This window comes from Pteronotus mesoamericanus, unplaced genomic scaffold (assembly GCF_021234165.1).
Source record: "Pteronotus mesoamericanus isolate MK-2021 breed Mesoamerican mustached bat unplaced genomic scaffold, CSHL_Meso_final contig_182, whole genome shotgun sequence".
NCBI lineage: Eukaryota > Metazoa > Chordata > Mammalia > Chiroptera > Mormoopidae > Pteronotus > Pteronotus mesoamericanus.
The window spans coordinates 25059723-25085440 of record NW_026555078.1 but is presented as its reverse complement, the minus strand read 5'-3'; the positions used below and the strand labels follow the sequence as shown (position 1 = coordinate 25085440).

The 25718-nt window shown below is 50.5% G+C and overlaps 1 protein-coding gene across 4 annotated transcripts in view; it reads left to right on the top strand.

Annotated features, from left to right (window-relative positions):
- Positions 1-25718, top strand: part of PLEKHG3 (pleckstrin homology and RhoGEF domain containing G3) — a 40238-nt gene that overhangs the window by 7663 nt on the left and 6857 nt on the right. For 3 of the 4 annotated variants that reach the window (XM_054567442.1, XM_054567438.1, XM_054567441.1), the window contains exons 1-12: positions 17244-17690; positions 18815-18912; positions 20099-20168; positions 20503-20549; positions 20659-20809; positions 20900-21031; positions 21269-21451; positions 21654-21746; positions 22018-22104; positions 22362-22395; positions 22746-22850; positions 25505-25543. In XM_054567442.1, the coding sequence (XP_054423417.1) occupies positions 17343-17690; positions 18815-18912; positions 20099-20168; positions 20503-20549; positions 20659-20809; positions 20900-21031; positions 21269-21451; positions 21654-21746; positions 22018-22104; positions 22362-22395; positions 22746-22850; positions 25505-25543 (1387 nt within the window). In that variant the 5' untranslated portion in view covers positions 17244-17342. Of the gene's footprint in view, positions 1-17243; positions 17691-18814; positions 18913-20098; positions 20169-20502; positions 20550-20658; positions 20810-20899; positions 21032-21268; positions 21452-21653; positions 21747-22017; positions 22105-22361; positions 22396-22745; positions 22851-25504; positions 25544-25718 lie in introns of those variants that run through there. The other variant, XM_054567443.1, reaches the window with a different exon arrangement.

The following is a 25718-nucleotide window of genomic DNA, read 5'->3' as shown; positions in this document are numbered from 1 at the left end:
ACCACTAAATAATACTGTATGGAACATTTTCTCTGTACCTTTTAAGATACTGCTGACCAACATAATGCCCCTAAATCATTCATAACCAATGTATATTTTTATATTTTTACTGAAAATATGAGAGCTCCTATTTCATTAACATTTGGATTGTATCTTTTAATCTAGTAGATATGAAATGGTATTTTAAAATTATATTATAAATTGGTTTTTAAAATTAGTACTTTGATTACAGGAAGGGATGAGTACTTTTCATGTTTATTGGCCAATCAGGTTTATTTTTCTCTTAATCTTTGCCCTTTGCATTAAAAATTTTTTTGTAAAGATTTTATTTATTTATTTTTAGAGAGAGGAGAAGGGAGGGAGACAGAGAGAGAGAGAGAAACATCATTGTATGGTTGCATCTTGTGCTCCCCCAACTGGGGAACTGACCTGCAACCCAGGCATGTGCCCTGACTGGACATCAAACCAGTGACCCTTTGGTTCACAGGGGGTGCTCAATCCACTGAGCCACACCAGCCAGGCCTAAAAAAATTTTTTTAAACCAGGTAATACATCCACATGATTCAAACCCCCTAAGGGAGTACAGTGAAAAGCTTCCTACTCATGTTCCCTAGCTCACTATCTCCCCACCCTGCAACGTGTTACAGGTTCTTGTATATTTTTTCAGTTTTAATTGCCGTTGTCTTTTTCTTGTCGATTTTTATGAATTAAAATATATATATGTTAAATAACTATCTTTTGCAGGTCATTTTCATTATATATATAGCTCTGAATTCTCTTAACTTTATTAATGTCATTTTTCAAAGGGAAGTTTTAATTTTAATGTCAGATTTACTTATCTTTTGTTTGTACTTTCTGTGTCTTGTTCAAGAAATCCTTTCCGAGTCTAATGTTATAAATCTACATTTTAATAATGTTTTAAATTTACGTTTTGCTTCCCATACTTACACTTTAAATTCACCTAGAATGTATATGTGTGTGTGTGTTGTGTATATAATACATATATGAAAAATATATGACACTGGTTCTCAACCCTGCCTACACATTAAACCTCATGAGGAGCTCTTAAAAAAAAAGTACTGATGTCTGAGCCTCATCTCAGATCAGACCAATAAAATAGAAATATTTTGGGGTGGGATCAAGGCATGGTTATGAATCGTCCTAGGTGATTTTTATGTTCGGCCAAGGGTGAGAACCACTCAGCCTTGTAAGATGGAACTGATTTTATTTTTTTCCCCAGAGGGGTGGCCAATTTTTCCAGTAGTAGTTATTGAATAGTCTATACTTTTGATACTGACTTGTTACTTTTAAGATTTGATTAATTTATAACTTTATTGAGATACGTTTTATGTATTTAAAATTCACCTATGTAAAGTACATAGTTCAGTGGTTTTCAGTATATTCACAGAGTTGTGCAACCATCACCACTATCTAATCTGAAAACATTTCTATCATGCCCCCAAGGCCCTTGTACCTATTAGCCCGAGGCAACTACTACTGCTTTCTATCTTTTTGGATTTGGCTCTTCTGGACATTTCACATAAATGAATTCATATAGTACATAGTCTGTTATGACTATTTCCTTTATGTGTATATAGGAAAAAGCATAGTACACACAGGGTTCAGTACTATCTGTGGCTTTGGGCATCCACTGGGAGTCTTGGAACGTATGCCCCTCAGATAAGGGAGGGAACTACACTGTATATTAGTTTCAAGTGTACACCATAATGATTCAATATTTGTATACACTACAGAATGATCACAATAAGTCTGATATCTTTTCATTTACTTGATGGTGCTTTTTGAAACACAGAAAATCTTTTCAAGATTGTTTTGCATATTCTTGGTTCCTTGCTTTTCGGTTCAGATTTTAGGATCATCTAGTCAATTTCTACAAAAATGCCACCTGGAATTTTGATTGAGTCGGTAGTTCATTTTGGTGAAAATGGCCAAACTGAAGAATGTTAACTGTCCTGATCTACGAACATGGGATATCCTTCCATTTATTAAGTCTTTAATTTCTTTTAGCAGTGTTTTGTGGTTTCTAGTACATCTTGCACTTCTTCTGTTAAATATATTCCGAAGTTATTTATGCTTTCTTGCTGCTATTATAAATGGGGTTACTTTGTTTCTTTATTTTTGGATTGTTCACTGCTTGTTTATAGAAATAGACTTGATTTTTTTCCCCCTGTTTTGATCTTGTATCATGCTATCTTGCTGAACCCTAGTGAGTTCTAATAGTTTGTACTGCTACAAACTATTCCTTAGGATTTTCTGTATATATAAGATCATGACGTCTGTGAAGAGAGAGTTTTACTTTTTCCTTTTCAATCTGGATGTCTTTTTCTTGCCTAATTGCCCTGACTAGAACTCTAGCACAATGTAGAAAAGAAGTGTCATGAAGGAGACATACTTGTTTTGTTCCTAATCTTAAGGAGAAAGATTTCCACTTTTTCCAGTAATTATTAAATAGCCTATGGGTCTTTTTGTAGATGCTCTATGTAAGGTTGGGAATTTCCCTTCTATTCCTAGTTTGTGTGATGTTTTTATCATGGAAAGGTGCTCAGTTTTGTCAGTGTTTTTTTCTGGGTCTATTGAGATGATCGGGTGGTTTTGTATCTTATATACAAAATAACCTAGAATTATATTAATTGACTTTCAGATATTAACCCAATCTTGTATTTCTGGGATAAATCCACATGATCATAAAGTATTCTTTTTTTTTAAAAAAAAATGCTGCTTGTATGTTAGTATCTTTTTTTATTTACTGCCATATTTATGAAGGATATTGGACTGCAGCTCTTTTTCCTTGTGATGTCTTGTCCAGTTTTGATATCAGGGTAATATGGCCTCATAGAATGAATTAGGAAGTATTCTTTCCTCTTCTATTTTTGGGAAGAATTTGGATTAATTTTTCTTTAAATGCATGGTAGAATTCACTAGTGAAGCCATCTAGTCATGGGCTTTTTTTTTTTTATTGGAAGTTTTAAAATTATTAATATAGTTTCTTTACTTGTTAACAGGTTTCTTCAGGTTTTCCCTTTCTTCCTGAGTGAGCCGTTGGTTTGTGCCATTCTAGGAATTTGTCTGTTTCACCTAAGTTTTCTAATTCATTGGCATATAATTGTTCATGTTATTTCCTTATAATCCTTTAAGATAAATATATGTATTTTTAATCCTCACCCAAAGACTTTTTTTTTTATTGCTTCTAGAGAGGAAGGGGGGGAGAGAGAGAGAGAGAAGCATCAACATGAGAGAGAAGCATTGATCTCTGTTGCATTCCATTCATGTCTGGATCAGGGATCTGGGATCGAAACCTCAATCTAGGAGGCATTGTGCCTAGGAATTGTGACTGGGAATCGAACCTGCAACTTTTAGGTTATGGGAGGATGCTCCAACCTACTAAGCCACACTGGCCAAGGTTCTTTTTTGTTTTTAGTGTTCTGCATTTATACAGTGTATAATAAGACTATATATGGACTTATAAAAAATTTAATGTAGGTGTGCCTTCAATCTGAGGATAAGCCCATCTTCAGTTCTGGAAAATTCATATACGTCCTATCTTTGAAAATCGAAAGGTTTTGGAAAACCTTTTCCATTCTTTCTTTTTTCTTAGGGAATTCTGTGAACCTCAATGTTTCTTGATATTTTCTATCTCAGCATGATTTCCTCAGTTTTTCCCCTATTTCACTAACCTACCTATGGGGTTTTAAATTTTAATACTGTATATTTTGTTTCCATTTGGTACTTTAGAAAAAAAATTTTTTTTTTAGATTTTTCTTTTATTTCTAGCTCTTAGAGTACTGATTTGTTCCATCTTATTACTCCCTTGAGGTAGTTTTTCTCACCGTGTGGTTTGCAATTTTTTATATTGCGCTCCCCTTCTGTGGCTGTAAGGAGTAGGGTGCTTAAAAACAAGCTGTTTTGCAAGTCTGCCCTTATTGGTGACGGTGAGGTCTAGGACAGACCGCAGGTGTGTAGGGGTGTGGCTGAGGTGCGGTAGGGAAAAAAGATTGTTGGAAGGCTCTTCCGCCAGAACTTTTTATGTCTGGCTGCTTTTTACACAGGTCTCTCTCTGCTGAAGAGCCATCCATCTTTTAGAGCCTTCTCGGGTTTCCCTACCTAACAAAGCCCCCAACCCCCGTCACACTCTCTGAGCTATTTGTCCATTTTTTGTGGCCTTCTTCCCAAATGGAGCATTAGTTCCATAATACCAAGGATTAGTCTTACTCATTGCTATGTCCTCAGCACCTGGCATATGGTTTAAACTGCCAATAAATGAAGGTAAGTGGGTTTGAGGTGCCCTGTTTCAGACAGGAAGTCATCTCGGTCCCAATTCTGCAGCTCTAAGGCAGCAGAGAAGAGGTAAACAGTTTGGTGCTCATTCCCAAACCATTTTCTCTGTCTCCCCTGAGATGTCATTTTTCTCCCATCATAAGAGCCCAGAAAATACCGCCCTCCTGCATGCCTCAGCCTGCTGGCGTGTGTTTCTACAGCTGCCAAATCAGTACTAGGGATTTGTGTGCCGGAAGACCTGGGGAAAACAGTATAAAAGCCAGGACGACCTCGGCCTCCTTCCCTTTAAGAGACTGTAATTGAGGCGAGTGGACAGGGCACTCAGAAAACGAGATAACCTGCCACTCCTGAGCTGCTGTACAGATTAGGACCCCACTGTAAGACCTCACAGGTGAGAAAGGCAGCCTTGTGCTTGTGCCTGGTCATCTTTTCTTTCCTTTAAGGTGTGCACTTTGTTGCAGTGGTTGCAAGTCAGCGTGCAGGTGAGCCCTGGCCGCCTCCACACCTTGTCTCATTCTCAGGGACACCAGAAGCCTCCATACCTCTCAAGTTGGGGAACAGAAAGGGCGACCATAGGGGCTGACCATTGTCCCAGGTCATCTTATGCGGATACAGAAGTGGTTTGCGGAGGCATATACGAGTTAGGAATTCCTGGGTGACTCCATGTTGGCCTTTTAGATTGCCCCACAGTGTAGCAGCTTGTCCTGACCCAGGTGTTCCTAGCCCAGGGGCATTCCCACGGCGGGGCTGTGGGATGGCACCTTTCTATTCCATCCTAAGGGAGCTAGTGTTGGGGAATGAATTTCCCTCTTACCTCACTGTCCAGCCCTGGGTAAGTGAGCCAGTAGCTCTTGATCATAGGGTTGTTGTGAGGAGAATACATAAAGAATGTGTTTAGCACAATGCCTGGTACACCCAAATAAAACGCTGGTTGACAATATTCCAGTTTGGCATCTTGGGAGCCACTTGTGCCTCAGTTTCCTAATCTGAAAAACAGGTAATAATACCTGATGCTCACCTGCCCTCCCTTCTACCCCCGGTTGTTGTTAAGGACCAGACTGAAGTGTTAAAATCCTCGGGCTCTGTGGGTCTGGGGTGGGGGAGGAGCTGCATAAATGGAGTATTATTGTGCTGCTGAATGATCTGGCTTTGTTCTGTGTGCTCAGTATTTGACTTCCTGCAGTTAGTGTCCCCGTGTTTAGTTGCTGGAGATATTTGCATGTCCTCAGTAGTGTGGTGCTCACCTGCCTGGCTTTGGCCTGGGTCCTCACCCAGTGGGGACCTGCTGAATTGGAGTGGGAAGCTGCATTTCCTCTGTGAGGGGCCTCCCAGGAATCAGGAATGATAGAAATGCAGAAAGTATGACCCACACGCAGAACTGGTTCTGAATAGGACATTTATTGGAGAGGTTTTGCAGGAGGCGCAGGCGCTGTAATTCCCCAGGCTGTTGGTGGCAGCTCTCTGCTCGCCCTGAGCCTGTTAACTGCTCAGCTGCCGGTGCGGGCGCCCCTGCGGAAGAATGCAGCTCCCCGGTCCCACGCGGCCCTCTCAGTGCTCAGATGGGAGCCCTTTTGAGAAAAGCAGTAGGTATCCGGCCGGGATCAGGCCAGGGGTGCGAGTGGGACTTGACAAGGACTCTGTTAACTCCAAGCCTTGCCAGACCCTCTGCCCCTCCACCCCGCCCCACCTTGTGAAACCTGGCCAGGCTTTCGGGCAAAAGGTAGGTTTCTCCCCCGGGGGTTCAGAAATTGAGGTCCTCACAGGTGCAGGGGTAGGAAAGACAGCCGGTCCTCTCTATCCTGCCTGGCTTCTTCTAGTGGATTTGTCCATCTTGGCTGGGTAAGAGCGTGACAGCCCTGTGTCCTTTTTAAGGTGACTGCACGTGATTCTGCTAGGGGGCATTCAGAGTCGGGTGGTTACAGAAGGGGCCCTTCCAGGAGTGACCCAGTGCACTGTTACACATGCACGCAGGCACCCACACGCACTGGGAGAAGCAGAGTTAATCTTTTACTTCTTCCGGAACTTTTCCTTTTCCCAGAATCCACAGAGGGTGGTTATTAGATAAAATCAAGTGGTAGCAGGTGGAGCAGGTGAAAGGAAGTTCTCTCCAACCCTGTTTTGTCCTTGCTGGATGCCACCAGGCAGGGGCAGTGCCCACCACGCCAGTGCCCACCACCTCTGGAGCTCTGGGCGGTAGGAAAAGGGAGGAAAGACTTGGCTATGTGTTTCCACCGTGAATCAAGGCCTTGCTTTCCCGGGTGCAGGACTCTGCTGCCTGGGCCCAGCCACTCCATTCCGTGTGCACCCCCTCACCCCAGAACATGGGGTTTGGTGACAGCTGCCCTCCTGCCCACATCCTGGCTGTGTAACCTCTCAGCTGAGGGAGAAGGCTCCTCTCCTCCCACTTGGGAACTGGTTGGATGAGTTTTCTGGGCCTCCCTGGTGAGGCCCCTTAGAAGGAAAGGCAGGGATCTGAGGGGCTGGGGGTGGGGCGGGTGCTATGGCGGGGAGAGGGCCCTCCTGGGCTCTGAGGGGCCGAGATCCCTGAGTGGGAAGTGTGGGAGGCCCTGCTGTCTGAAGGGCTGGCTGCCCCTGAGAATTGACCTTGGGATGTGAGTCTCTAAGGTCTGCCTTGGAAATCCTTGTTCCTAACTTTTCTGGGTCAGGTACCAGGCCCAAGAACAATGTCCAGGACAAAGAAGGGGTGTTTGTTGAAGTTCTTTTCTTACTGTGGTGCCCCAAGGATGAGACAGGTCAGAGCAGTATGGCGGATGGAGGCCCTTCAGAAAAGGAGGCCCGCTTACATTCACATGCTTTCTGGCTGCTGACGCTTGGAATCGGAGAGGAAACTGCCTTTAGGGGAGCTGTCCTCAAGGCAGCCTTGCCCCCTAAATCTAACAGTGTACACTGCCTCCTCCCCCAGCTGCAGGAGGAAGCTAATGGCCTCAAATTTCAATGGAGGGGGTTCCCTTCCGTTAAGTCCTGTGTCTCAGTTTTCTAGAGTGGCTGTTCTTGTCCCGCTTTTAGAAGCATTTAATTCCCAGGTAGCTTCACAGCCTCACATTTATTTGGGACTTCCTTTCTTTCCCCTTCACAGGGGTTGGAATGTGTCTCATTCTTTCTAGCAGATGCTCCCTAGGTCTCTCATTCTCCTCCTTGACATCGTCTGAATGGTCAGCACCTTCTTGGGCCTCTCGGTTCTTGAACACTGGTTATCTGGACACCTACGGCCACCGTCCCACGTGACGATGTGCATCTTTTTAGGGCACACTCTCACACCTGGTCTCTTAGACCCCCGGCTCCACCGTCTCCAGGCCTGGCTCAGATATGTCTTTTCCGTGAAGCCATTGCTGATTCTGTCCATCAGTCCTCCGCCTGCCTTCCAGCCTGGCCTCTTGCTGCCGGCTGCCCAGGTCCTTGGGTGGCCCAGGCCTTTTAGGGACACTTCTCCCCCACACTGCTGACTTTGCATCAAATGCCCTCAGATCTCTTCACCTGGCAAACGCTGTCATCATTCAAGACTCTGCTAAAATGTCTTCTCCTTCTTTGAATCTGTCCTCACCAGGTAGCACCAGCTGCTCTACCAGTTTACGTATTCGTACTTTTGTACCAGCATTTGAGCCACTGCTTTGTGGGTAATCTATTACACGGCTGTTCTTTCTTCTACAATTCAGTCCCTCAATGACAGGGGCAATGTCTTCATTTCAGTATCCCCAGGGCGTAGCAGGCATCATACCCAGAAGTGTTGTTCCAAACTGGAGACAATCTGGAATTCCCAGACTGCTCACAACACCACTCTACCTCCTTTTGTTATTGATGCACTTCTTTTGCTTCTCTTGATAGAATATCAGCTCTGGGGAGTGAGTGCTCTGTGTGCCTTTTTTTTTTTTTTTTTTTTTTTTGGTAACTCCCACAAGGCCGCTACAATGTCTTTGTGCAAAATGGGTGCTTAACAATACTTGTCCAGTGAATTCTGAAGCTCTCAATTTAGGAAGGAAGGGCAGTAGCGTTATCCCTAAGAAGGGTAGATGTTGTGGCACAAATCGCTGCCTTGCTCCTTTCGGCCCGCCAGTTAGGAGCAGAGCTAGGACTGGTTTTGAGAAGTGCTGGCGGGAGCCCCTGGGCTCCTTCATACCCAGTCCGCTGCTTTTCCCTATCTGATATTCCTTGGCCTTAGAATACCAGGGCTTCCCCTCAGTACCTTGTGCCTTTGTCTCATGTCCTGGCTCTCTGCATGTCCACCCTAAAGCTGGATTGTGTCTTTTCTTTAAAACCTACTGACCGGTGTCAAGGATGGTTTATATTGCTCCCTTATTTGTCATTTTGCTCCCTCACATGACCTTAGACTCTCTTCCTGCCCAGGCCTGTTCCCCATGGCCCTGTTCTTCTCCCGCTCCTAGCAGGACCTGCCGTCTCTCCCCGCGGAACCCTGAGGAATGCGCCTTGCCTGCTACAGCAAAGGACTCTGAATTATTTATACTTCTTCTTCTGGTTTGACCTTCTGTTGGACGTGGATGTTAGACTCCTTTTTCTTTCCAGCCAAATTGCTTTGTATTTGCCTTTATACGAGCTTGGTCCAAATCGGTGTTGGGATTGTAGATGATGGATGGTTGGTGGGGAGCGATAGGTTATGTTGGTTCACTAAGTTTAACAAATATCTTCAATGTTTGAGTGTGGTTCAACATTTTAGGCACAAGTCAGAAAAATCTCTTGTCCTGGATGCTTGTGGAACAAATAATAATTTATCCATCATTATCATCATTGCTACTGTTTATGGGGGTCTTACTATGTGTCAGATGTTGTACAAATAGCTTTACTTGTATCACCTTAATCTTGGAGATCAGTGAGGTTGGTATTATTGCCGGGTTAATTTTACAGATGAGGAACTTGAACCTTGGCAAGATAAAGTGACTTATACCCTGTCCGTGTAGCTCAGTTGGTTAGAGCGTCGTCCCAATATGCCAAGGTTCTGGGTTCAGTCCTTAGTCAGGGCATATACAAGAAGCAACCAGTAAATGCATAAATAATGGGAAAACAAGTCGATGGTTCTCTCTCTTTCTCCCTCCCTTCCTCTAAAATCAATACCTAAAAATTAAGCCCTGGCTGGTGTGGCTCAGTGAATTGAGCTCCGGCCTGTGAACCGAAGGGTTGTGGTTCAATGCCTGGTCAGGGCACATGCCCGGGTTGTGGTCCAGGTCCATGGTTGGGCATGTGCGAGAGGCAGGCAGCCAACAGATTGGTTTCTCTCATCAACCAACCTATTGATGCTTGTCCTGCACATCATTGGTTCCCTCCCTTTCTTTCTCCCTGCCTTCCCCTCTCTCTAAAAATAAATAAATAAAAATCTTTTTTAAAAATTAAGAAAAAAAATTTAAAAAATCAAGTGAGACTTTCCCAGAGCCATACACAGCTGGTGGAGGAGCCAGGGTTCAAGCCAGGTTTGTTGGGCTCCGAAGACTGTGGGTCCATTTGGTGCATTTACCCTCTGGGCTCTGTGGACTCCCATGCACCCATGTGCTTGTGTATTCTCTCTTCCTCTGCTGAGAACTTGGGGGCACCTGATGGGGCCCCTCCCTTCCCACTCGTTTCCCACTGAGATTCTCCAATGCCTATGAACCTGATGCAAGAGTAAATGCTGTGGCTCTTGAAGGTGTAGCTCCTGTTCCCTCTGTACCCCCACCCCAGCCTAGAGGCCTCAAATCAGGCAGCCCCTACCGAGGGGCTACAGGACGGCTAATTGGTAGGGCTGGGTCCCTGAGTTTTGCTGATAAGGAGTGGTCCTGTGAGCCTCTCTGACCTGGAGATGAGACAGGGGGGTCCCCTGGGAACATTGGATCTCTCTGACTTCTAGCACTGAATTTGGCTACTCCATCTTCAGGGACGTTGTGTCATTTCCCTGCTTAATGACAAGTAGCGCTGGGAGCCAAGTTGATGTACCTTGGCTGTGAGCAATAACCATTTCTAATCAACAGTAATTGTCATTTGCCTTTAGTACATGTCTGTGTGGAACCTCCTGCTGGACTGCTTTCCCTGGCATGTCTGTAGAGGGACCTCATTGCAGTTCCTTCTCCAAACTCCAAAGTAGCCCCTTGGCCACTTTCCTCCCCGTCCCAGGTGTTTGTGGGTGGTCACTTAATATATGGCGTGGCAGGGCAGCTGGGCCTCCACTGGGCCAAGTAGAACGGGATTGGTGGGGTGAATGAGCAGTCACCACTCTTGGGTGCTTCTTGGTTGATTGGAAACTTGCTGGCAAGTGACTAATGTGGAAACACATTAGTTTAGGAGGAAATGGCTCAGGCCTTGACTTTGACCACTGTTTATCTTTTATCTGACCCAGGGAGTGGCGAGAGGTGCTCCAGGCACAATTCTGCAGTCCTTCCAGCAGGCATTTATTGAGCATCTAGTGTGTGCATTGCCTACTGGAGGTGAAGGAAGAATGTGGGAAAGAAAACCCAGCCCATTGGGTTTTATTCTTTACTCCAAAAGAAAAGCTTACATATATGAACCCCCAAGGACCAGTGTTTTAAATAATCCCCAGGGTCATGAGAGTTTAAAGAAGTGTTTAGTAATGGTGTCCTATGGCTGCTTTAACCAACGTCACAAACTCAGAGGCTTAAAACATTTATTTTGTTACAGTTAGGAGGGCAGAAGTCAGCCTGGGCCCCCAGGGCTGTGTTTCTTCTGGAAGCTCCAGGGGATAATTTGTTTCCTTATCCTTTCCAGCTTTCTGAGGCTGCCTGTGTCCTTTGCCTTGTGGTCCCCGCCCTCCATGGGCAAGGCCGGCGATGTAGCATCTTTGTCTGTTTTTCTCTGTCCCCCTGCTTTTGCTGCCACATCAACTTTTGAGTCCTGTTGCCTCCCTCTTATAGGACCCTTGTGATTATATTGGGCCCACCCAGATAACCTAGGATAACCCTCCCCATCTCAAGATCCTTAACTGGAGCAGGCACGTTTGCCATATAAGATAACATTCACTGGTTCCTTAAATCTAGGGATTAGGATGTGATATTCTTGTGGGGAGGGGGTGGGGGAGCATTATTCCGTCTACAATAGGGTATGTTTTGGAGGAGTTGGAAATGGTTGAGGAGGCCTTTCTGAAAGCAGTGGTTTGACCACATTTGTGTAGGGAAAGAGGGTCGGGGACATATTTCAGGTTTGAGGAATAACATGAGCCATGGGCAAAAACTGGGGTTGTGCGCTGGTGGGAACAGTGAGGTGTGGGCCAGCGATCTTCCCATAGAAACTGGATGCCAGGGGCTTTCCTTTCCTTCCAAGGCCAGGCCAAGGGAATTTTCTGGACTTCAGTCCTTAAGCCCAGACTTCCTCCCAGAATTCACGTGAGAGGCTCTTCTGGCAGTTATAATCCTTTTCCTTCCCCACAGCTGCTGTCCTGCTTGGGAGACCCAGCCACACTTGGCAGCCCCCTGCAGTTCTGAGTGGTGGGAAACTCACGAACTCAGGGGGGGACATGAACGTGAGCCAGTCGGCCAGGGTTTGGGTGGCCCAGAAACCCTGGTCACACTGTTTGCACAGCCTCTGACAGTTAGGGTGCTCACATTTACTCCCTGGGGAGCCTTCCCTTGTCTTTGTCTGTTCTTAGGGTGTTTAGGGCCCCTGAGTCTCCGGGGAGGGAAAGGAGGGGCCACAGTGAGGAAACTGCTTGTGAAAGGGGTAGAGAGCAAGACCCTCTCCGGGATTCCCCCCGGGGAAAGCCTGGCGTTGTAGCGAAAGGTGGCCTCCTGCTGGCCCGCCCTGTGCTGGCTGAGGGGGCACTGTAGAGAGAGGTGCCGGCCCGGGTCGGGGTGGGTGCCTGGGAACAGGCAGGCTAGAGCGGGCTCCTCCTGGGCGCAGAGTTGTGGAGCAGCGTGACGTGAGGCTGTGATGAGCTGCAGGTGAGAGCGCAGCGAGTGACTCAGGATCTCAGTCGATATCTCTGCGGAGGTTCACATTCCTTCTGTCTTTGAAAAGGTGGAAAAGTTGTGGCTTTTCTCTATTGCCTCCTTCTGGTACCTTCTTTGACAAGATTCTGACAGTGGAGTTAGGGGATGGTCCCGGCGAAGGTCAAAGGCTGTTAGGCTGCCTGAGTTTGGAGACCCTGTGGAATGTAGTTGGAAGACCCGAGGAGGCAGTCTGCAGTCCCTGGGGAAGGACCTGGCCCCGTGTGCAGTTACCGGGTGAACTGCCCTTTCCTCTGCTTGGCCCATGGACTTTGGAGCAGTTGCCTTTGGGGGGTGCCCCCCACCCTCCCCGCCGCTCCTTTCCTGTCCGCCTCCAAAAGCAGGTGTGGTGTGTTGGGCTTCCACTTCTTGGGTGTGGGGTGAGAGGATGACATCAGCCTCCTCCGCACCTGGATCCAGCCTCCCTGAACTGAAACGTTTTCTGGGAAGCCTCCAGAGCACTGGCCTGCACAGAGCGTTCCTCAGCAAGTGACCCGTCTCTCTCTCCTGCCTTCTCAGCCCGCAGGCCAGTCGGGGAGGGCGGGCCAGCGGGGAATGTTGCTGAGTCCTGGGGATTCCCTAGGACCAGAGAAGCAGAGGTTCTCTAGAAGGTGAGTGCCTCTGTGAGGCCTTTTTTCCTGAAGTTGGGTGGAGGGAGCCGTGTCTTGCTGCCTCAGTGGTGAGAGGCCTGAGGACAGAATGTGGAGAGGGGGACAATTGTGGGTTTTTGGTGGTGTCATTTTCTTCTTGGAGGCAGGGGTATGGGTCAGATTGGGGGCACGGTGCCTGCAGCACAGTGTAGGGGAGTAGGATGCGGCCGTGCGCTGTCAGCTGTGCTGGGAGCCCCAGGGGCCTGCCTCCTGCCTGGGGGTGCTCTGGGAAGTCCTTGGGAGGAGAGGTAGATGACCTCACAGGTGTGGCTTCTGTTTAGATTTAGAGAAAGTTTTAAAAAACAAAACAAAAAACCACACCTCCCTTCTCCTCCTGCCCCCAGGCTCTTAAAGGTGTGTGTCTAAGCATCTTCCGGGCCTTTCAAAACGAAAGGTCCTAGGTGACCTTGTCCAAGGGGGTTTCACAGTCCTGGTATTTGAAGTAATTTTCTAGAAGACTGATTTACTGATTGATGATTGACTGGATTGATTCATGTTGAGAGATGAAAGAGGTCACAGCTGGGAGACAGGTACGGGAACTGGAGACACGGTGTCATAGGACGGAGTGGCCGTGGGCATCTGGCTGGAGGGTTTGGCTGTTGTCTGCCTGTTGCCTCCCTCTGGGCTCCCACTGCCCCAGCAGACAGTGTCTTCCAGGATGAGTTTGGAGACCTGGGTTGTGATCTTGGCTTTGGGGTGAGTCTTACACTATGAGGTGATGCTCAGTGGAGAGGAAGGAAGGGTTGGCTTCCCAGGGGCCTGTGGGTAGCTAATACTTGATCTGTCTCTGTGACAATCTGAACTATACACATAGTTATGGCCAGGAATGGGCTTTTAGGACCAGAATGCACTCAAATTGAGTGTGATAGCTCTTTGACGTCGCTGTCAAGTGCTGTCTACTCACAGTCTCCACCTGACTGTGCCTTGTTTGCGCTCAGCGCCCCATTTTGCTCCTCATCCCTCCCTTCCTGGGTCTCCACATTCACTTTCGGTCCTCTTCCCCAGGAGGGTGAGCCTTGTGATTCTGGGCCTCCTGGGCACTGCCCAGCTTTTCTCATCATCCAGGGAATTTACAGCCTGACCTCATGACCACTTGCTTTTTCCTTCTCCATTACCTGTGATCTTTGACCTGGAATCTGTATTTTACTATGTTGTTCTAACAGGAGAGTAGATGGTCACAGAATAGCAAGTCTAGAAATAGCCGTAAGGAATCTTAACACTCAGCCCTTTGACTCTGTGGGGTAAATGAATGTCACATTAAAAACCCTGCCCTGGCCAGTGTAGCTCGGATGGGTGTCATTGGCATCATTCCTCAAATCAAAAGTTCACTGGTTTGATTCGACTCCCAGTGAGGGCACATATTTGGGTTGCGGGTTCGGTCCTGGGTCGGGGCACGTACAAGAGGCAGCCGATTAATGTCCCTCTCTCACATTGATGTTTCTTTCCCTCTCTTTTTCCCTCCCCTTCCCCCCCAAAATAAGTAAAATCCTAAAAAACAAAAAACAACCCCTGATCTTTCGAGTCTTAATATAATATGTCCCCCATGGCTTATGCTGAGGCAAAGCCACGGCGTTCAGGACTGTGACTAACCGTTTGCCTGGGCCCTGGCTGGGGTGGCATCCATTAGGGAGGCAGGAGAGCACGAACGCTGGAGCCTGAGTTTAAGTCCAGCCTCTACCATATGCTATTTCCGTGGCCTCAGTTTCTGCATCTGTAAAGTGGGGATAATTATAGTATCTACCTCATAGAGTTTTTACAAGAGGTAAGTGGCTTGTTTATGTCTATAGCGCTTACAGACATTTTAGCTGTTGTGCTTGGTTTTAGTCCCATGAGGATTTGGACTGGCAGGCAGATAGGTTTAATCAGAGAAAGTTTCTCTAAGTAGTTTAGTTCCTGAGCTTGGAGTGTGCTTATTATGTTGCCATGGGGTCTCAACAGAGTGACCCACAGAAGGTATCCTTTAGACATGAATCTCCCTGAGAGAGTGTATGTATGTCGGGTGATGGGGGCTGTGACCTGGCCAGCTGTGAAATCCATCTGGGACTTGGGCCTTTTCCATTTAGCATCCCTCTAGGGGCTGGCTGACCTCAGGTCTGATCTGGGGAATGTCTTAGGACCCATAAGTCCTTGTTCCATGGTTCCAGCTGGGACTGCCTGGTGGGGAGGAGGTGGGGGGGCGGGGTGTACCTGTGTGTGCAACGTGCATTGTGCTTTGAAGGACGCCAGAGATGCACAGGGCTGGGGCTGGGGCTGGGGCAGAGTATGGGCCTTTGCTTTTCTTTGTGCTGAAATGACATGGTACTTTGCCGGCTGGTTCTGTGGAAAGGCCTCGATAGTTAATTTTAAAGGCTCTTTTGAAGAGGGAGGAAGGAGCAGCAATACTGCATTTCCCAAAGGGCTCTCCACTGCGATGCTCAGTTCCACCCAGATGGTCCTGTTAATTAATTCTCCTTTGGTTGTGCCTGAAGGGAGGGGGAATGCATGACTGACTGGTCCCAGTGCTGCCACTATGTCCTCATCTGCAAAATAGGAGGTTCACAAAGAGTGCCTTGCAGGTGATATACCCCCCTTGTCCAGCTGAGACACACAGTGACAAAGCCCTGTGCTTGAGAGGGTCCTTGCTGGACTTGCACAGACGGTAAATAGGTCACGATGCTCCTGACTTTCGGCTTTGTGGAAGCACCAATTTGTTCACTGTCATTATTCATTTGCCAGATCATCCTTAAAGCCCCAGCCCTTAGATCGCTTATCATCTTGGATAGGGGATGTCAAATTCCTCAGTCTCATGCAGTGAGTGCTAGAGTAGGCGTAACCCTGGGGTGCTGAAAGATTATACAGAAGGTACCCCAGCTTTGGTTTCTGGGGAGGTTTATAGAAAGGGAGTGGCTTCTAATCTGAACCTGAGGCTTTGGTATAAGTGATGCCAGTTGCAGGTGGGTGGGTGTGGCATGGGATGAATGGGAGGAAATGATGTCCAGGCATAGAGAACGTTTGCAAAAGCCAGAGCTCGGGGGTGTTGGCACAGGTGGGAGCTCTGGTTCCAGGTTAGGACAGAGGCACAGAAAACTAGAGGGTCAAATTCATAGTTATCAGAGTGACAGTACCTCCTAGATCCTCGTAGCTGTGGTCTGTGGTTTAGAAGTTTCTGAGCCCAAGAACAAGGGGCCAAAGGCTTTGGGTCAGTGGAGGTGTGAGGGAGGCTCTGGAACTTTTTTCCTGTGGAAACTGCAATCAAATATACATTCTGGAAAGTGGTCGTAGTGAGCTTCGGTCGTCTGGGACGGAGGTGGGGTGTCTCTGTTCTTCCCCGAGAACAGGCCCTCCCCTGACTGGCTGCTGCTGGCAGGCCTACCTGTGAGCCACACCAGCTGTTCAGGGAATAAAGTCCACCCGAGGCTGTGTTTGCCTCACCTGGGAGCAGCTTCCTGCTTGCCGTGCAGCCCTGACTGAGCTGTGCTGAGCGGAGCTTAGGGAGACTCACCAGTGCCTCAGCCCTGGGGAATTTCCTGTGCCCTGCGAGCCAGGGTGAGTCAGGGGCTCATATCAGGTGCTGGGGGTGGGGGCAGGGGGTAATGTGGGGCCCAGCCTTGGTACCATCTCCTCTGCCTTCTCTGTCAGTAGCCAGAAGTTTTCAGGTGCATGGTACAGCCACTGTTGCCCTAGAGATTGTGCAGTCCCGGGGAGGCAGTTGCCCTCTGGCATGCGTGTCGTTGTGTTAGATTATAAGAGCCAGATCTTTGCCCACCCTGGTCTGGTGACCCCACCACAGACCCTCACAGGTGAGCCCTTGGGAAGTGCTTTTGGACAACTATGATTAGCATCTTCATTTTGACCATTTATGGAGCCCTTGCCTGGGCCAGGCACCAAGCTCAGAGCCCGGAGGGCACAGCCCTGGGGCAGATGTGAGGAACCGAGGCTCTGAGACGCCTTGGGATTCCATCAGAAGGCACTGCCACTAGGGGTCTGGCACAGATGTCTGCTTTGCTTTTCTGGGGCCTCAGGTTTCTGAGCCTGTCTTGTCCCTGGGTGGGGTCCACCTTGCTTCCACGCTGGAAAGACAGAGGCTGGGCTGTTGGAGTCAGGAAGGAATGTATTGGGCACCCTTGGAGACACTCATAGGGCCAGAGGGAAGGGGCTTTGTCGGGATTCAGAGTAACTTTTTAAAATTGTTGTAAAATGGTTTTAAAAATAAGATAAAATTTGCACTTTCATCATTTTTAAGTGGCATTATGTCCGTTCACATTGTTGTGCCTCCATCACCAGCTATCCACCCACGGAACTTTTTATTATCTTGCAAACCTGAAACTCTGTACCCATTGAACAACAACTTCCTCCCTCCCCAACCCACCTCTGGCAGCCACCCTTTTCCTTTGTGTTTCTGTGAGGACTCAGAGCTTGACTCCCTGTCTGTCCTGCGCAGAATCTCCCCGGAGTGCCCCCACCGGGCAGCGATGCCAGGATGCCCGTCTCTGCATCCCTCCGCCCGGACAGCAGCCAGGAGCGACCGGCAAGCCTGACCTCCACCGCGTCCTCGTCGGGCTCCTCCCGTGACAGCCGAGGAGCCATGGAGGAGCCCAGTGGCCCCGAGGCCTCAGCCAAGAATGGGGCAGGCTCCCCGCGGGGTTGGCACCCCCACAACAACAACAACAACTCCAGCAGTTGGCTGAACAAGAAGGGACCCCTGTCCCCATTCAGTGGCCGGGCAGCGGCGGCTCCTGCGCACAAGCTCAGCTACCTGGGCCGCGTAGTGCGCGAAATCGTGGAGACTGAGCGCATGTACGTGCAGGACCTGCGCAGCATCGTGGAGGTAAGGCCCGCGTGGCTGCCGAGCTGCGGTGGGGAGAGAAGCACCTGCCCACCTCCTCTCGGGCTGGCCTTGGCCTTGGCGACCGTGTCTCTCGTATAAACTTATCACCACCAGCCCGGAAGGACAGCTCTCCCTGGCACAGTTATCTCGGAAGGTCTGCTTCCTGTGACTAGTGGGGAAGCCTAACATCTTCCGCCCTGGGGAAGCTGCCAACTGCTCACACACCACCTTGTGACTCTGGCTCAGGCCAGTTGCTCCAACCCGCAGAACTTTTGCAGTTCCCTAGGGGGTAGGCACCTTTGACCAGGATGGAAGGGACTCCTGTGCTCAGTGGAGACCGAATGAAGTGAAGAAACTGACTAGCCCCTGCCTGTCCGCTCCCAGATCCCTCCCTGCTCTGTTGTTTCCTAGCCCTGGAGTCTCAGACACGGGGGTAACCGCCTCCCCACCCACTACCCTCACACATAGCCTCAGGTGCCTCATTTCTGAAACAAAGATACATCTGCAGGGCAGGGCTATGTAGGTGGTGTTTCAGGCTTTGTGGGCACACAGGAGAAGGTGGCTGCCTGGCTGTTCCTGAGGAAGCCACCCACTGCGGAGGGTGGCGTATTGGTTTCCCAGGGCTGCTGTGACAAATTACCACAAATTGTGTGGCTTAAGATGCAGAACTGTATTCTGTCCTGGTTTAGGAGGCCAGAAGTTAGAAATCAAGGTATTGGCAGGGTCGGTTCCTTCTGGAGGCTCTGAGGGAGAATGCGGGCCAGGCCTCTCTCCTGCTTCTGCTGGTTGCTGGCCATCCGTCCTGGTCTTTGGCCTATAGGTGGCATCACCCCAGGCTCTGCCTCCGACTTCACATTGCCTTCTTCCCTGTCTCTCTGTGTCCTCTCATAAGGATACTAGTCATGGAGGCCCGCCCTAAATCCAGTATGATATTGTCTTGAGATCCTTAACTAGTCACACCTGCAAAGGTCACATTCTGAGGTTCCAAGTAGATATTAATTTTTGGGTGGAACTGTCCAATGCAGTAGAGTAGGTGATGTTTGAGAAACAGCTATCCAATGAAGTGCAACTGGGGGCCCAGGAATGTGCCGGGACGGGCTGGACTCAGGCCTCTGTCCATGCAGGACTACCTGTTGAAGATCATTGACACGCCTGGGCTGCTGAAGCCAGAGCAAGTCAGTGCCCTCTTTGGGAACATAGAAAACATCTACGCACTGAACAGGTATGGAGTGGGCCTGACGCGCACTGTGTTTCACCTGTGAGGCCTGTTTTGGGGCCTGGGGAGGGATCTTGGATGTCCCTCATCTGGTGGGCTGTCCCGTGTGGGCCCAGGGCCTGGCCTGATGTCTGAGGGTGGGGAAGGGTGGACCACTGCTGTACAAAGGTTTAGTTAGCTCCCTGCTGGAGACAGGGCCTGTGGGACCATGTGCCCTGAGGCTGATGTGCTTCCTGTCGGCAAGGACATCGGCTGAGGCCGTGTGCTTATAGGGTTTAGCCTGAGCCAACGCCCCCTGGGGTCTGCTGGACCCTTGCACATGCTACTTTTCCCTCTCTCCCATTGTGACCCCTTTGTCCTTCTCATCTTTGTCTTCTACTTGCACATCTCTTAATTTCTTCTCTGTCTTCCCACTGACCTCATGGGAAGTCAGGGCTCCCTGGAAGTGATCTGACCCATTAGGGGAATGCACAGGTCAGGCAAGACGCGATGCCGAATGCTGAACAAGGCCTGGCAAGGGGCTGCTTCAGGGTAAAGGGGCCCTTTGGGGACCCATAGTGTGCTACCTGGACCCGCAGATGCCCCGGGGGAAGGGCACTGGTTGGGAGGAGCAGAGCTTGAGGGAACAGTGTAGATCAGGAGGAACCTTACCGTAGGTCCTTTCAGATGGGCAGGAAGACCTCCTGCTGTGCAAGCTGGAGAATTCTGGAAGGAGACCTAGGCCAGATTGTAGGGAGTTGGCAAGTAGGGGGAGCACCTTTTCTAGGGTTTTCTATAGTCTCCCATCTAAGAATGAGGGGTGTCTCCTTTTACTGCATCCTTTTGAACTGGGGATCTTGGTTCTTTTGTGAGTCCTCTTTCTCTTTTCATTTTCCTTTAATCTCTGCTTTTGTGTATTTGACTCCTGCCTGCAGAGGGGCCGTGTCCTCCTGAGGTGGGTACTGGTGTCTCTTCTTTCTCTTGCTGAGCACGTGGGTCTCCCTTGCTCCCCGTCTTTGCAGTGTTGCTGGATGCTTTCTGTGGTTGCTGCCCTGGGCAGGGCTCCCTTTGAGGGTGGGAGCTCTGGCTCTGGCATGACACCAGGGCTGGCTGTGTATCTGGGCAGCAGGAGGCTGGGGAGGGGGCGTGGTGTGTTGGTAGCTGTGGAGGCTGCAAGCGGTCTAGGGTCTGATGACCACTCTTCCTCTCCCAGCCAGCTACTCAGAGACCTGGACAACTGCAATGGTGACCCGGTGGCAGTGGCCAGCTGCTTTGTGGAAAGGGTAAGAAGGGCTGGGTCTTTGCCTCTTGCTCTGTTCTGCTGGAGGCTCAGTGGAACAGGAACTCCCACCTTCAGGGAACACCTGAGCCTTGGAGCCCCATCTCCAGGGGAAGTGCCAGGTATCCTGCCTTGGAAGGGGTGGGTATTCTGGGTGGAGCCAGGGGGTGCTGGGTGGATGGTGTGCCCCAGACAGATGGCATACAATGATGGGTCTACAGACGCTCAGGGAAGGGGGGACAGAGCTACTCTGGAGACTTGGGGTATGTCTTTGGAACATCGGGGTTTACAGTCCAATGAGAGACTTCCTGAAATCACTATTTTTGGTTTCTCCTTAGAGCCAAGAGTTTGATATCTACACCCAGTATTGCAACAACTACCCCAAGTGAGTAATTGGGGTGGAGAGGGGAGGCTGATCCATTTGGTGAGTCTGGAGCACCCCACTTCCCCATCCAGGCCTTCCGAGGCGGTGACCGTCCTTTCCCCACTCCCAGCTCAGTGGCCGCCCTGATGGAGTGCATGCGGGACAAGCAGCAGGCCAAGTTCTTCCGGGACCGACAGGAGCTGCTGCAGCACTCGCTGCCCTTGGGTTCCTACCTGCTGAAGCCAGTCCAGCGCATCCTCAAGTACCACCTGCTGCTGCAGGTAACCCAAGGGTCCCCTGAGTACATGGGTGGCTGGGGGAGGCAGGACTCTTGAGTCTGTGGGCTGCCTAAGTTCCTGTCTCCCATGCAGGAAATTGCCAAACACTTTGATGAGGAAGAGGATGGCTTCGAGGTGGTGGAGGAAGCCATTGACACCATGACCTGTGTGGCCTGGTACATCAATGATATGAAGAGGAGGCACGAGCACGCAGTCCGGCTGCAGGTGCTCCGGGCTGGTGGCTGTAGGGTCATGCAAGGGTGGTTGGTTGGGTGGGCGTGGGCTTGGAGAAGGAATGCGGTTGCCCTGTCAGGGTGAGCTGAGGTGTGGCATCTGTGTGGGACAGGCTTCTCTGGGGAGACCCAGCAGTGGCTGGATTTTCAGGAGCCTCCAGGAACCCTGTGGATCCCCAGCAAGGTCACAAGAAGCCTGACCCTTGGGGCTGGGGCTTCTGTGCTGCAGGAGATTCAGTCACTGCTCATCAACTGGAAGGGGCCGGACCTGACCATCTATGGGGAGCTTGTCCTGGAGGGCACGTTCCGCCTGCACCGCGTGCGGAGCGAGAAGACCTTCTTCCTCTTTGACAAAGCGCTTCTCATCACCAAGAAGCGGGGCGATCACTTTGTCTACAAGGGGCACATTCCGGTAACCAGGCTGCCGCTGTCTCCTGTACCCCCTTCCCTTCCCTCTCTGCCCTTGTCTTCATCAAACCCAAGTAATTGTGGTGCAGCTCCATCCTTCTTCAATTTCTCTCCCTGCCTCCCCAGGTGATTTTGTGGGGCTGGGGCTCCAGGTAAGCTGCCCCTTCCACCCTCCTTGCGCTTGACGGCCCTTTCTCTCCCCCCAGTGCTCTTCCCTGATGCTGATTGAAAGCACCAGAGACTCCCTGTGCTTCACTGTCACTCACTACAAGCACAGCAAGCAGCAGTACAGCATCCAGGTGAGGGATGGCCCAGGGGGCTCGGGCTGGGGACAGTCCTGCCTCCGCTCACTTAGCTGTGCTGAGCGCCAGGGTCTCCCTCTGGAAGGTTGGGGCCATTGTGGGTACCCCTTGGGCTTGGGCTGACGAGTTGAAGTAGCCTCGCAGGCGCGCCAGTAGAGGCCCTCTTTCCCCCTCTGCCCTGCTCGGCAGAAGCACGGCCCATGTCATGTGCCTTCAGGCCTGTGATAACCCCCGGCTCCCTCGCTCCCTCTCCCTCGGGTCCTTCCAGGCCAAAACGGTGGAGGAGAAACGGACCTGGACTCACCACATCAAGAGGCTCATCCTGGAGAACCACCACACCACCATCCCCCAGAAGGTGCATTCCTGGGGCACCCCCACCCCCAGCTCTCGATGGGGAACAGGGATGGGGTGTCCTTCAGAGCCAACTGGGGGCGGGGTCCGCCAGGGCCTCGCCCTCTGGACATTGGCTCCACAGTGGGAGTAAGGTCAGTGGATGCCCTGGGCCTCAGCAGAGCACTGCGGGGTGTCTTCACTCAGCAAGAGGTAGTCTGTGCGCTGGGGGAGGCATGGCGCATGTCCAGGTTGTAAGGAGTCGGGTTTCTTCCCTTCCAGGCCAAGGAAGCCATCTTGGAAATGGATTCCTATTGTAAGTATAGGTAGCCTTCCTGCCTGCTTGTCCCTAATTGTGCACCTTTCTAGGTCAGGCTGCGTCCTGGGGAAGCTTTTCCTGACACTAAGATTCCAGGGAGCAGGGAGGACTGGGCAACTCCTATTGTCAGGGCCTGGGGGTCTACTGTGAGCCCAGGGGCACGGCCCTGCTGGCCGATGGGCTCTCTGTGCCTGATGCTCCCGAATGCAATTGGATGGAAGATGGCAGAGGAGGGGGCTCCTGGCCCCCGGAGTTGGGGTGGGCAGCAGAGGCGTGGTCGGATATGGTCAGAGTCTGTGCCAAGGCTGACAGGGTCCCAAAGGCCTGATTGTCTCTCCTGGGTGCAGATCCCAATCGGTACCGCTACAGCCCAGAGCGCCTGAAGAAGGCTTGGTCCTCCCAGGATGAGGTGTCCACCCACGACGGGCGTCGCCAGGGGCGCCGGCAGTCTGGTAAGGGATGGGCTGTGTGGGCAGAGAGGCACCTTCCTAGGCCCCTGGCCAGGCGGGAGACCGTTTGCAGCAGCATTTGGGGCTGGCTCTCACCTCCAGAATCCTGGGAAAGGGCAAGATGGGCGTGTGTGGAACATCCTCTCCTTGTGCCACCCTCCACCTGGCACCTTTGGGCCTTTCTTGCCCATTAAAGCTGGGCAGCCCACCTTTTCCAAGGCCCTAGGAATCCTTGTTCACTCAGGCCTTGGCACTCTACTCAGCCCCCCTGCGACTGAAACCCCGCTTCTTCACCACTCAGGATACTGGGAGTCAGCCAGGAGTGACTCTCAGACGTGTGTTGTGGAACAGAGCAGAGGCAGGACGTGGCGAAAACAACTTAGACTTTAAGTGGCATCAAATCCAGACGGGAAATATTGACTTTGGGTCTCAGGAAAAGTTCCATTTTCCTCTCCTGGGTTTTCCACGACTGGACATGCTGCTATGTACTTGGGATTAATGGAGCGAACTGCCTATTGAAAAAGACTTTGCTTTCATTCTTCGCTCTCCTGGTGATGAGTGTATTTTCTTGTCTCTTTTTTTTCCCTGAGCATCCCCTTTTTTTTTTTTAATTGTATTTTTTTCCATTACCATTTATACCCCTGAGTGTGTTTTCTACATCTGTTTTCACTCTGCCCTTCAGTCTGAGGCCCAGGGAAGAATTTGGCTTCAGCCGGGTACCTGCCAAACTTATTCCCATGGTGGGAGTTAGGGTGAGAAATGTCTTGGCGATCCCTTGAGAGAAAGACTTGGGCATGACTGGGAGCAGTGTCCTGGCTTGGATCTCTACACTGCGTTGGGCTTTGATTGGCCGTGACCCACAGGCCCCTTGGATAACTGTGTGGATTGATGCGTGTGCTTTGGTCTTGTAAAAGATGGAGTGGAGCAGTCTCAGGAAAGCTGCTGTGGTTTTATTTTGTTTGGTATTGCTCCCAGTGGATCTTGAACCCTAGGCAAATTGTCACGGTTGCAAGATTTTATGGGGCCGTATGTTAAACGCCCAAGTTGGCGGTGTTAACTTCCTTCTATAATCCTCTCCCTGTCCCTCTAGCATTCTCCCTTAACCTGCCGTAGCTTTAAATTGGAAGCTGCTGGCACGCGGACCTGTTCAGTAAGTGACGGTGGTGGTAGTGGTGGTGATGGTAGTAGTAGTACTACCTGGCATAGGTCAGCATCCAAACTAGGGCTATCATGGCCCTTGGGAAATGAGCCATTTTAGAGCTTAAGTTTCCACATGGCCGAGATGTTAGCCTGGACGCTCTAAAAGAATTAGGTTTTGTTGGTGTGCTTGTTTTTGTGTTTTAGTTTTAACCATTATGAGAGAGACATCTTCCTAAAACATACTTCCTACTCTGGAGCCTTTAAAATAGAGGATGCTGACCACAGATGCAATGGCTTCTCTGTGGTGTATGAACTGCTAGATTTTTCAGGGCCTCCCGGAGTGGGAAACCGTGGGTTCCCACACAGAGGGCCTGCATTTGTGGTGTTGTGTCCATCCTTAGGCTGACGAGTGTTTGTTCGCACCTGTTTTCGTATTGCTTGCCTGTAGTATCCCTTCTTCTCCCTTCGATCTGCTAGACATCAGCCTATGGAACTTGTGAGACGTGTATGTAAAAGCAGGCCAGGAAATGGCTGAGAAGGGAGGACGTGAGTCCCGTGCAGGAGCTCTCTGCCTGCCCTCAGCCAACTGCTCCGACTGCCTCTGGGCCTCCTCCGCCTCCTACTTCCAGAGAGCTGAGACGGGCAGATACGGGACATTTATGGATAAGTGAGGTGCTACTGTCATCACTTGTCACTTATTAAATATTCTTGATGGCATGTCCTAAAATGAAAGAGTTGAGTGTTTTATGAAAACAGTTGGGTATTTACTTACATTGTATCTATAGTGCGTGTAAGTGCACGTGCACAGACCTCTCTGTAGAAAAAAAGCTTTTCTCTATATCCCTCTGCCCAGGAAGAGCTAAGAGACCTCACCTTCTGGCCTCAGGTTTATAGTGGGCCTCCTACTTAATGCCAGCTGGGCAAGGATAATATAGATCAGGGCCAAGGGTCTATAGAGGGGTCTATTGACACACGTCTCTTACTCCTGCTTATCTGCAGAAAGGCTGGGATACAAGGCAGCGACACCATTAGGCTGACCTATATGTTTTATATCCTGTCCCTAGAGCCTGGCCTGCCCCTGTCCGGCCGGGCAGCACTCCCCAGCAGGCAGCAAGGCTGCGTGGTGCCAGGTCCTAGGGGCCGTAGAAAGTCGGGTGCGACCTCTGCTTTCCAGCTGGGGCGCTATGAGAGGGCTTGGCCTGGGCTGTAGCTAAATGTTGTGGGGAAGGGAGGGCTCGAGGTGGCACCGTGGCCCTCCAGAGTGGTGGCTAGTTGGCCTGAAGCGGACAGTGTGGGACGGTGCTGCTCCTGGGGCCGGGCAGTAACAGCTGCGGGCCCAGGCCTGAAGGGGCTGGGCCGCCTTCCTGCGGGGCAGGTGTGAGGGCCTCCTCCTTCAAGGCTGGAGTGGGGGCAAGCCCGACTGGACTTTGAGCTGGTGATGGGCTGGTGGTGCTGTGGGCGTGGGGGCAGGGCTGTTTCCAGGCCTGCACTGACTGCCCGTTCGCTTTCCTCCTCAGAGCCAACCAGACACCTGCTCAGGCAACTCAGCGAGAAAGGTGAGTGTGAAGGGTTGACAACCATTCAGGTGGCTCTCGGGCAGGGGCAGGAAGGTGCTGTAGGGGACCACTTGGGTGGGGGTGTCAGGAACAGCTTAGGGGGGACTCTGTTCTTCCCAGAAGTGGGCCTCTCCTTGCTGTCTAGGGAGGGGGCTTGCTCCCCAACCCCCGCTGC